Here is a 12043-nt window from a genome sequence, read left to right as displayed (position 1 = left end):
GGATTATGGGTTTGAGTTCGGTTTATGGGACAGCAGACAAAAACACAGCAGTGGGACATTTATTATGTAACACATTGTCTTAAAATGATTTCATAGAGTTGTTCGGATGCAGCTTTTTCAGAGAGATTGTGGGTGGCTCTTAAAAGAGCCGTTGTGTTTGGGATGTTTTTCAGTCCATTGTGCAGTTTTACTTGGAGCTGGTGTACTTGGTCACCGCCTTTGTCCCTTCCGACACGGCGTGCTTGGCCAGCTCCCCGGGCAGCAGCAGGCGCACGGCAGTCTGCATCTCCCTGGAGCTGATGGTGTTGCGCTTGTTGTAATAGGCCAGGCGGGAAGCCTCACCCGCGATGCGCTCGAAAATATCGTTCACAAACGAGTTCATGATGCTCATGGCCTTGGAGGAGATGCCGGTGTCGGGGTGAACCTGCTTCATCACTTTGTAGATGTAGATGGAGGAATTCTCCTTCCTCGACTTGCTCCGCTTCTTGCCGCCCTTTGCTGACGGTTTATTTAAGGTTTTCTTGGCGCCCTTCTTAGCAGCTGCTTTCTTCTTCTCCTCAACCATCTTCACTTTCAATTTCAGACACAGAAATAAACCAAACCCCTTCCGAGTGCGGATTTAATAGACAATCCCACAGCTCTATGCTGATGAGGGATGGGGGAAAATGAAGATTGTGATTGGGTGATTTGGAATGGTGATCCCAACAATTTAATATTGTAATTCGACATTTGGTCTCTTGCGCCATCCAATCAGATTAAATATTTGCAACCAATCACAAATCCCCTTGCTGCAATCAGGAAGTATATTTCACAAAGACTCTCTCCAGCCCCAGTTTATGTAGAAAGAGCTGCTCCCTGTGGAGAGCTTCCTGGAAATGTCCTGGCTGTTGTTGGGAGGACACATATCGACTGATTCTGTGTCGTTGTGTCTCTGCTATTGCATGTGAGTGTGCAATTAATTTCCTTTTTAGTCTAGGCTACTGTGTTTGATTGTTTTATGTAATTTGGTAACTCAGTCTCTGGTGCTGGATGGATTCATTCTGTCTCTGTCAGGTACTGTGTTTGAGTGTGAGGAGATGAGGTGGAGTGTTGCGGCAAGGAAGATGGAAAAGAGCATTGGTGCGATAACAGCCTTACTTGATCCCAGTTTGCACTCGGATTGGGTCAGTGATAGATCCGTTGGCAAGGATTACAGCTTGCATGTCGTAGTGCAGTATGTTTGAGGAGGACATTCCATAATCCCTCTCAGTTGGTAGAGTCGAAGGCCTTTGTCAGGTCAGAGAAGGCCATGTATAAAGGTTGCTGCTGCTCCCTACATTTTCTTGAAGTTGTTTTGCTGTGAAGATTATGTTCACTGTGCCTGTTGATGGACATAATCCACATTGTGTTTCCAGTAGGAGCTCTTCAGCCACGGGGAGGAGGCAGTTGAGAAGGACTCTTGTGATGACCTTCCCTGTGGTGGACAGCAGGGATACCCCTCTATCGTTAACACAGTCGGTCTTGTCAACTTTTTTTTAAAGATGATCACAATTACCGAATCGCGGAGATCCCCTGTCATGCTCTCCTCCTTCCAGATGAGGGAAATGAGACATGTATTTGTGTCAACAGTGCTTCTCTGCCATATTTTAGAATTTTTATGTGAATTCTATCTATTCTGGCAGTCTTATTGTTTTTTGGCTGTCCATCTCTAACGTCATGTGTGAATGTGGGATTCATTCTGTACCTGTCACTCACTGGTACTTTGTGTAAGTGTGAGTTACATTCTGTATCTGTCAGTCTTCAGTATTGTATGTGAGTGTGGAATACATTCTGTCAGTGGCACTGTGTATGAGTATTTGATTCATTCTGTCAGTCTCTGGAATGTTATGTGATTTGGGACTTTGTCTGAATCTGTCAGTGGTTCTGTATGTGTGGAATTCAAGCTATATCTGTCAGTATCTCAGTGTGTGTGTGTGAGTTCATTCTTTATCTGTCAGTCGCTGGTAATTTGTGTGAGTTTGGCAGTCACTGAATCTGCCAGGTACTGTAGGAGTATTTGAGAATGATTTTGTATGTGTCAGTCTTTGCTACTACATAGGAGTGTGGGATTAATTCTGTATCTGTCAGCCTTTGGTAGTGTGTGTGATTGTGGGATGAATTAATTCGCAGTCATTGGTGCCCAGTATGAATGTGGAAATCATTCTGTAACTCAGTCTGATATTGTTATGTGTGGGTAGGAATCACGTGTATCTTTCTATCCCGGGTGCTGACTGTGAGCATGGGATTCATTCTGTACCTGTCGGTGGTACTGTATCTATCTATGGGATTAATTCTGTACCTTTCAGTCACTTGTATTGTGTATGAAAGTGGGATTAATTCTAGATCCGCCACACATTGGTTGTGTGTGTGTGTGTGTGTGTGTGTGTGTGTGTGTGTGTGTGTGTGTGTGTGTAAGAACATAAGAAGATACGAAATAGGACAGGAGTAGACCATTTGGCCCATCAAGCCTGCTCTGCCACTCAATAAGATCATGGCTGTTCTGATTGTGGCCTTAACTTCACTTTCCTGCCTGCCCCCATAACCATTGACTCTGTTGCAGATCAAAAATCTGTCTATTGCTGCGTTGAATACATTTAATGACACAGCCTCCACAGTCCTCTGGAGAGCAGATTTCCAAAGATGAACAACCCTCTGAGAGAGGAAATTCCTCCTCATCTCCTTCTTGAAAGAGAGACTGCTTATCTTAAACTCTGGCCCCTAATTCTATAATCCCCCACAAGGAGAAACGTCCTCTCAGCATCTACCTGTCCAGCCCACTGAGAATCTTACAGGTTTCAATAAGATCACCACTCAATCTTCTAAACTCCAGTGAGTATAGGCCCAACCTGCTCAACTTTTTCTCATAAGACAATCCAACATCCCAGCAATCAGTCGAGTGAACCTTCTTTGAACTGATTCCAATGCTCCATATTCCTTCTTATGGAAGGAGACCAAAACTGTATGGAGATGGGATGTCACTAATGCCCTGTAAAGTTATAGCAAAACTTCCTTACTTTTAAACTCCATTCCCCTTGCTAAAAATGCCAACATTCCATTAGCCTTCCTAATTACTTGCTATACCTTCATGCTAACATTTTTGTAATTCATGTACCTGGACACCCAGATCCCTCAGTACAGCAGCATGCTGCAGTCTCTCTCTATGTAAATAATATTCTGTTTTTCTATTCTACCTGCCAAAGTAGACAATCTCACATTTTCCCATAGTACACTCCATCTGCCAAATGTTTTCCCACTGACTTAACCTATCTATATCTCTTCGCAGACACATTGCGTCCTCCTCACAACTTGCTTTCCAACCTATCTTTGTACCATCTACAAATTTGGCAACAATATACTTCATGCAAGTTATTAATATAGAGCGTAAATAGTTGAGGCCCCAGCACTGTACCTGTGGCACTCCATTAGTTACAGTTTGCAAATCTGAAAATGCTCCATTTATCCCTACTCTCTGTTTCCTGTGAGTTAGCCAATCCTATATCCATGTGCGTGTAGTTTTCATTTTATATCTGTCAGTGCCTGGTACTCTATGTGAGTTTTGGACTCTTTCTCAATCTCTCAGTGCTACTATTTGTGTGTTAGGTTGCTTTAGATGACTCAGGCTGAGGTACTGTGAGTGAGTGCAATAATCAACCTATACTTTTCAGCATCTGGCACTGAGCATGTGTATCAGCATCACTTTCTCTGTCAGTATCTGGTACTCTGTGTGAGTGGGGGATTCATTATATAACCTTCCGTCCCTGGGACTGTTTGCAAGTCTGGATTCATTCTGCATAACATGTAAGCACAGCAACAGGCCACAGATGTGGTTGGTTTTAAGCAGACAATATGTTTGAAGTTTTGCCAAGTATTAAATATCTGTCACTGTGAACATAATAGCGAAAGATAATGTATCTTTCAATCTGATACAGGATTGATGTGCAAGTGTAACTCAGGCTGTACTAATCAATTTGATCAATGCCATTCAGTCTGACTCTGAGGGAGAATCTTGGACTTGTGTGTAAAATGAGCTCAGTCTGGAATTGTACAGTATCTTCCATCTGGCACTATGAGGTTTTAGGACTGGTATGTAATTTATAGCTCAGACTAAACTCATCAAATTTATAATGTATCTTTTAGTTTCACAATCCGGATGAGTTTTAAACTGGAATCTGAGTTTGTATCTCAGGTTATACGAAAAATCAGAATCTCTCAATCTGATTATGCACTTCAGATTTGCACTTGTATCTAATGTATATGTCTGGACACATTATGGGAATTAATACTGATAATAAACTGATAACATGTGTAAATATTGGGCTGGTATTTAACTTGAATCTCAGATTATATTAGTTTAGTTTAGAGATACAGCACTGAAACAGGCCCTTTGGCCACCGAGTCTGTGCCGACCATTAACCACCCATTTATACTAATCCTACACTAATTCCATATTCCTACCACATCCCCACCTGTCCCTATATTTCCCTACCACCTACCTATACTAGAGGCAATTTATAATGGCCAATTTACCTATCAACCTGTAAATCTTTTGGTCATGTGGGAGGAAACCGGAGCACCTGGAGGAAACCCACGCAGACACAGGGAGAACTTGCAAACTCCACACCGGCAGTACCCAGAATTGAACCCGGGTCGCTGGAGCTGTGAGGCTGCGGTGCTAACCACTGCACCGCCCTTAATTCGATAACTTTGAAAAGGGAACCATGTGTCAGTTCTATGTGTATTTAATTTGTAGCTGAGGTTGCTCTATTGTGGGATTGACACACTGATAATTTGACAGTGGGTGAGAATTTGGACTGGGATTTATGAATCTACCTGTCAGTGGTACTGAGTTGGGGTGACATGGAAACAACATCTGTCTCTCCTGTTCTGTTTGATTGATGGATTGAAAATGTGTCTCTGGATCTGTTTCTGCTGTCTGAGACTGTGGAACTGATGACCTGTCTGTGTCTCTGCGCTCTGTGAGTGATAATGTACGGACTGTGTGTGAGAAGGAGCTGGTGACACTCTTCCTTGCAACTTGGATGGAGGAAACATCACATTTATTCTGGTTCATTCAATTATTTGTCTGTTTGAACAGAAGTATGTTTACATCTAAAATACATGTGAGATAGAAGATACAGGATTTTAATGAATTTAATCTCTCGAATAATAATGAGCCCCCACAAAGGAAGCCCAGTCATACAAATATTATCATTGTTAGACTGCACTGCAGTGATAGGTTCTTCCCATTCTGTCTCCTTTCCCCGTCGACACACAGCCTGAGAATGGCCTCTCCCTTCCCCCACTCACACCATGTTCCGGGACCAGTTGATTCTCCATTCCGCCTCTGACAAACAGCCCCCGCCTGCCCCTGAACTTGCCCCGGACTCGATGCTGATCTCTGAGTCCATCTGCGGACACGCTCCCAAAGCGATGTGCTGCTGGAAGGAGGCTGCTGTTTGCTTCCTTCCCCCGGGAACGGGATCTCTCCATTCGTGACTGTTTCTAACCATCTTCTTCCGCTCACAGGCAGTGCTGGGGGAGGGGAGCGCAGGCGCAGATTCAGGCAACAATTCAGCAAACAGAAACATAGAAAATTTCCGGCGCAGAATGAGGCCATTCGGCCCAACATGTCCGTGCCAGCGCAAAGAGAGCGATCCAGCCTGTTCCCACAGTTTATTGTTGTTGGACAGTGAAGTGTGGAAACAGAAGCGGACATTCAGGATGTGGGGAGTTACACAAAGAGAATCTATTATAGGCACCAGGTGAGAAGTGTGAAGGACACATTTTAAACAGCGGCTGTTTGGTTTCGCCTGAACGGTTAGACCATGGGAGCGGGAACTGGAAATCTGACCTGTGTAAAAGTCCCTGTTCCGTCGGTCAGTCCCATTCATGTCCCAGCGGATTATGTCTGGATGTCATTTAATTGTTGTAAAACGGCCAAAGCCCCTGGTGTGCAGTTGCTGGGGGCTGAAGGACTGCAGTGGAATCGGACACTGACTCTGTTTGTGTTGCTGGGTTTCCTTTGTGATTGTTCACAATGATTATTCATTCAAAGATTGTTTTGGTCTCTCTTGGGACTTCCACCACACCTCTTCCTGAATTATAATAAATACTTTTTCTTTTTACAGGCAAATACTTGAAGGAAGCAGAATAAATATAATGATGCTTCAGCACAAGGGGAAGTGCAGCCGGCTTCTCACACACAGTAAGGACAGTATCATTCAAAGAGAAAACAGACATCAGTTCCACAATCACTGCCAGCAGTACTAGTCAGACTGGCACTGATCCCAAGTTCCAGAGACTAACAGTCAATCCAACAGTCACACAGAGCATGACAGACTGAAGTTGTTTCCATTTCACCCCAACTCCGTCCCACTGACAGGTAGATACATCAATCCCAGTCCAAAATCACACCCGCTATCAGATTGCAAGGCACTGTGTCACTCTCACAAGAGAGCAGCCTTAACTACAAATTCAATGTCAGATAGAACAGACAAACAGTACCTGATTGTAAAGTACAGAATTAATCTCAATAATGTAACCAGACTGCAGACTGAGCTACATGTTACACACCACTCCACAAATATCACAAATGGTCAGACTGGAGGATACAGTATTAATTCCATTACTGCAAACTGAATGCACTGTTATCTACCAGGACATAAAGCATATTGTAAAATGAAAGGACACAGACCTGAAATGTTAATTGTGTTTCTCCCTCCACAAATGCTGCCTGAACTGCTGAGTATTTCCAGCATTTTTGTTTATTTCATATTTCCAGCATCTGCAGACTTTTGCTTTTATTTTAGAGTTAAAGAAACATTGCATTGTGAGGTGGGAGTGACTACCCTTGACATCAAGGCAGCCTTTGACATGTATGGCAACAAGGCAGCCCTAGCAAAACCAATGTAAATAGAAATCGGGGCAAAATGCTCTGCTGTTTGCAGTCATACCTAGCACTAAGGAAGATGGCTGTGGTTGTTCATGTCAATCATCTCAGTCTCAGGACATTACAGCTGGAATTCCTTAGGCTCGTGTTATAGGCCCAATCATCTTCAGCAGCTTCATCAACGACCTTCCCTCCATCACAAGGCCAGAAGTGTGGATGTTTTCTGATGATTGCCCAATGTTCAGCACCATTCATGACTCCTCAGATACTGAAGCAGCCCATGTCCAGATGCAGCAAGACCTGCACAACATCCAGGCTTGGGCTGATAAGTGGCAAGTAACATTGGCATCAGATAAGTGCCAGGCAATGACCATCTCAAACAAGAGAGAATCTAATCATCTACCCTTGATGTTCAATGGCATTACCATCACTGAATCCTCCACCATTAACATTGACCATTGGTTACCATTGACCAGAAACTGAACTGGACCAGCCATATAAATGCTGTAACTGCAAGAGCAAGGTCAGAGGCTAGGAATTCTGCGGCGAGTAACTGACCTCCTGTTTCCCCACACCCGTCCACCATTCACAAGACACAAGTCAGGAGTGTGATAGAATACTGCCCACTTGCCTGGATGAGTGCAGCTCCAACAACACTCAAGTAGCCTGTTTGATTGCCCACATCCACCACCTTCAATATTCACTCCATTCACCACTGATGCACAGTGGCAGCAGTGCGTACCAGCTAAAAGATGCACTGCAGCAACACACCAAGGCTTCTTCGACAGTACCTTCCAAACCTGGAACCTCTACCACCAACAAGGACAAGGACAGCAGATGCATGGGAACACTACCACCTGCAAGTTCCCCTCCAAGCCACACACCATCCGGACTTGGAACTATATCAACATTCCTGCACTGTCGCTGGGTCAAAATCCTGGAACTCCCTTCCAAACAGCACCGTTGGAATTCCTACATCTCAAGGACTGCAGCAGCTCAAGAAGGCAGCTCACCACCATTTTGTCAAGGGCAATTTGGAATGGGCAATAAATGCTGGCATAGCCAGTGATGCCTACATCACATGAACAAATGAAAAAAGTGAGGAAATAGTAAAGGGCTTCTGTAGAATACATGCAGATATGTTTCCTCTTGTGGTGTTGTCTGAAACAAGAGCCAAAAATATAAAATCGACATTCATAAAGCCAATGAGGAATTCATGAAAAAGGTATTAATGTAGTGAGTGGTTAGAATCTGGAATTTGCAACCACAGGGAGAGGTCGAGGCCAATAGTATTGATGCATTTAAGGGGAGGTGGAACAACTGTATGGGAAGAAAGGAATTGAGGGATATATATATGGGGCTTTATTTTTCTTTATTTGTGCATATGAAGCAAGGTGGCTGGAAATATGTGTAGACCATCGAGCAGTTGGGACGATCCCAGTGCAGTGTTTTGTCTGGATGGATCTGCCCACTACTCTTGTGATGCAGGAGCTGGGAGCTTCAGTACTTCAGTGGAGACAGATACTGACACTGGTTTTCATTTGTGGGTGTTTTTAATGATTATTAATTGCGAAATTAAATTCACCTCTTTGATATTTTGCACCTCCCCTGTTCCTGAGTTAAGACATTTTTTTCTTCATACAGGCAAATACTTGAAGGTATTGTGATGAATGTGATGGTTGCTGCACTCGAGGCACAAGGAACAGTGCAGCCAGCTCCTCTCATACACAGTAGGTACATTATCACTCAGAGTACAGAGGGATAGACAGTTCATCAGTTCCCTAGTCTCAGACTGCAGAAGTAGTCAGGCCCACATTGATCCCAAGTTCCAGAGACACATTTTCAATCCAACAATCAAACAAAGCAGGAGAGAAATAAGTTGTTTCCATTTCACCCCAATTCAGTCCCATTGACAGTCAGATACCTCAATCCCAGGTCAAAGTCACCCTCATTAACAGATTGAAATACAATGTGTCAATCTAAATATAATGCAGACTTCGCTATCAATTAAATATCAGATAGAATTGGCACACAGTATTGATTGAATGGCACAGAATCTAACGTAATGCTGTACCCTGAGATTTAAATTAAATACCATACTCAAAGCTCACATCCATTCATGATAAAGGATGTTTAAACATCCCCATAGTGTACCCTGAGATACAAGTTACATACAAGTTCAACATTCATTACAGAGAAAGTTTCTAAGGTGCTGAAAGATATTGTAACCTGAGACACAAATTAGATACCAGTTCAGAACCCATCCACACTGTGAAATGAAAAGATACAGAATCAATTCCATTAGTGCAGATTGATCTAAATATTATATACCATTCTAAAAACTCCTACAATATCAAACTGAAATACAGTATCAATTCCATGAGTGTAGATTGATCTAAACATTGCCAGTCCAAAAATAAAACAGTATTAGATAAGTAATGCTGATAGAAAGTGCAAACTGTGATGTAAATTAGATGCCTGAACTCACCCAGACTGCGGAATTTAAAAATACAGTCGACTGAAATACACATTATTTACCAGACAAAAACATCTCAAACAGTATCAGTGTGAAATAGATTATCAATTCCATTTGTGTAGATTGAAATCCACAGAACAAACCAGTACAAAATCTCGTACAGCGATATGGTGGTTTTGTGGTGACATTACAGGACGAGTAATCCTGAAGTCTCCACTAATGGTCCAGAGAAACAAGTTCAAATTCCATTACAACAGCTGGGTAATTATAGTATCATGGAATCAAAGAAAGTTTAAGGCACAGAAAGAGGCCACTTGGCCCACCCCGTGTCTGTGCCAGATGAAAAACTTTCCACCCATTCTAATTCCACCTTCCAGCATTTGGTCCGTAGCCCTGCAGATTACAGCACTTGAAGTATATATCCAGACTTCTTTTGAATGAATTGAGGCAGTGAGTTCCAGACCCCACCACCCTCTGGATGAAAAGAACTGTTCCTCATCTCCCCCGTAATCTTTCTACGAATCACTTTAAATCTGTTTCCCCCAGTCACTGACCTCTCTGCTAAGGTGAATAGGCCCTTCACTTCAACTCTATCCAGGCACCTCAAAATTTGGTATGTTTCAATGAGATTTCCCCTCAGCCTTCTCTGTGCCAAGGAGAACAGCCCCAGCCTATCCAGTCTTTCCTCATAGCTGCATTTTTCCAATCCCGGCAACGTCCTCGTGAATCTCCTCTGTACCCTCTCTAGTGCAATTACATCCTTTCTGCAATAAGGTGATCAGAACTGCATACAGTATTCGTTGTGGCCTGACTAATGATTTATACAGTTCCAGCATAACCTCCCTGCTCTTCAATCTATACCTCGGCTAATAAAGGAAAGAATTCCATATGCCTTCTTACCACCTTAACGACCTGTCCTGCTACCTTCAGGGATCTGTGGACATTTACTCCAAGGTCCCTCACTTCCTCTACACCTCTCAGTCTTCTCCAATTAATTGTGTATTCCTTTGCCTTGTTTAACCTCCCCAAGTGCATCAACTCAAACTTCTGAATTGAATTCCATTTGCCATTTTTCTGTCCATCTGACCAGACCATGAAGATCTTCCTGCAGCCTGCAGCTATCCTCCTTGCTATTTACCACACAGCCAATCTTTGTGCCATCTGCAAACTCATACCCCCTACATTTACATCCATGTAGACTACATCAACTGTACTACCCTCATCTATCTACCTTCTTAATTCTTCAAAATTTCGATCAAGTTGGTTAGACAAGATCTTCCCTTAACAAATCCATGCTGACTATCCTTGATTAATCTGTGCCTTTCGAAGTAACATTTTATCCTGTCTCTCAGAATAGATTCCAATAATTTGCCCACTACTGATGTTAGACTGACTGGCCTGTAATTATTTGGTCTCCCTCACTCCCTTTTTAAACAAAGGTACAACGTTAGCAGTCCTCCAATCCTCCAGCACCACACCTGTATCCAGTGAGGTCTGGAAAATGATGATCAGCTCTTCTGCTATTTCCTCTCTTGCTTCTTTTTAACAGCCTGAGGTGCATTCCATCCGGCGCTCGTGATTTATCAACTTTCATACACACTAATCCCATTAATATGTCCTCTCTCCCTCTGTATGGATCACATCCATACTTCACACCCCTCTACCTTATCTACAATATATGCATCTTCCCCCTCTTTTGTGAAGACAGATGCAAAGTATTTATTCAGAACAATGCCAGCATCTTCTGCTCAACACATAGGTTACCTTTTTGGTCTTTTCTGTGCCCTACTCTTTCCTTGTTTATCCTTTTACTCTCAATGTATTTATAAAACATCTTTGGGTTCACCATGATTTTGATTGCCAATATTCTTTAATGCTCTCGCTTAACTTTCCTAATTTCAATGTTGATTTCCCCCCTCCACATTCTATACTCCTCTCGGCTTTCTGTAGTATTCTGTTCTCTGTGTTGGGCATAAACTTTCCTTTACTACCTTATTATACCCGTAAACTCCTAGACATCCATGGGGCTCTAGATTTGGCCTTCCCACTCTTTTTCTTTGTGGGAACATGTTGACTCCGAACCCCTTGAATCTCCCCTTTGAATTCTTCCCACTGCTCTGACACTGATTTACCGTCAAGTACCTGTTTCCAGTCCACTTTCGGTAAATCACTCTTCAGCTTAGTAAAGTTGGTCTTGCCCCAATTGAGAACTCTAACTCCTGTTCTGTCCTTGTCCTTTCCATAATTATATTAAAACTGACTGAATTATGATCACTACCACCAAAATGCTGTCCCACTGCCACTCCTTCCACCTGCCCCTCTTCATTTCCTAAATCTAAGTCTAAAACTTCACCCTCTCTTGTTGGACTTGCTACATATTGGCTAAAAAAGTACTCCTGAATGCACCTCAAGAATTCTGCTCCCTCAATGCCCTCTACACAAAAAGTATCCCAGTTAATGTTTGGGTGGTACAAATCCCCTACTATTACTGCCCTATTGTTCTTGCACTTCTCAGATATTTGTCTACATATCTGCTCTTCCATCTCCCTCTGACTGTTTAGGGGTCTATAGTACACTCCCAGCAGTGTGATTGCCTCTTTTTTGTTCCTCAGCTCAATCGATACGGTCTCATTTGATAAACCATCCAACATATCATCCCT

General features: G+C 42.9%; 1 protein-coding gene across 1 annotated transcript; it reads right to left on the bottom strand.

Moving 5' to 3' along the window:
* Positions 1-187: 187 nt before the first annotated feature.
* LOC137360391 (histone H2B 1/2-like) lies at positions 188-565 on the bottom strand. The gene has a single exon (XM_068025870.1). The coding sequence runs from the start codon at positions 563-565 to the stop codon at positions 188-190; it is 378 nt and encodes a 125-aa protein (XP_067881971.1).
* Positions 566-12043: the final 11478 nt, after the last annotated feature.

This window comes from Heterodontus francisci, unplaced genomic scaffold (genome assembly GCF_036365525.1).
Source record: "Heterodontus francisci isolate sHetFra1 unplaced genomic scaffold, sHetFra1.hap1 HAP1_SCAFFOLD_573, whole genome shotgun sequence".
Classification (NCBI taxonomy): domain Eukaryota; kingdom Metazoa; phylum Chordata; class Chondrichthyes; order Heterodontiformes; family Heterodontidae; genus Heterodontus; species Heterodontus francisci.
Note: the sequence above shows the minus strand (reverse complement) of the source record. Positions and strands in the feature narration are given on the sequence as shown.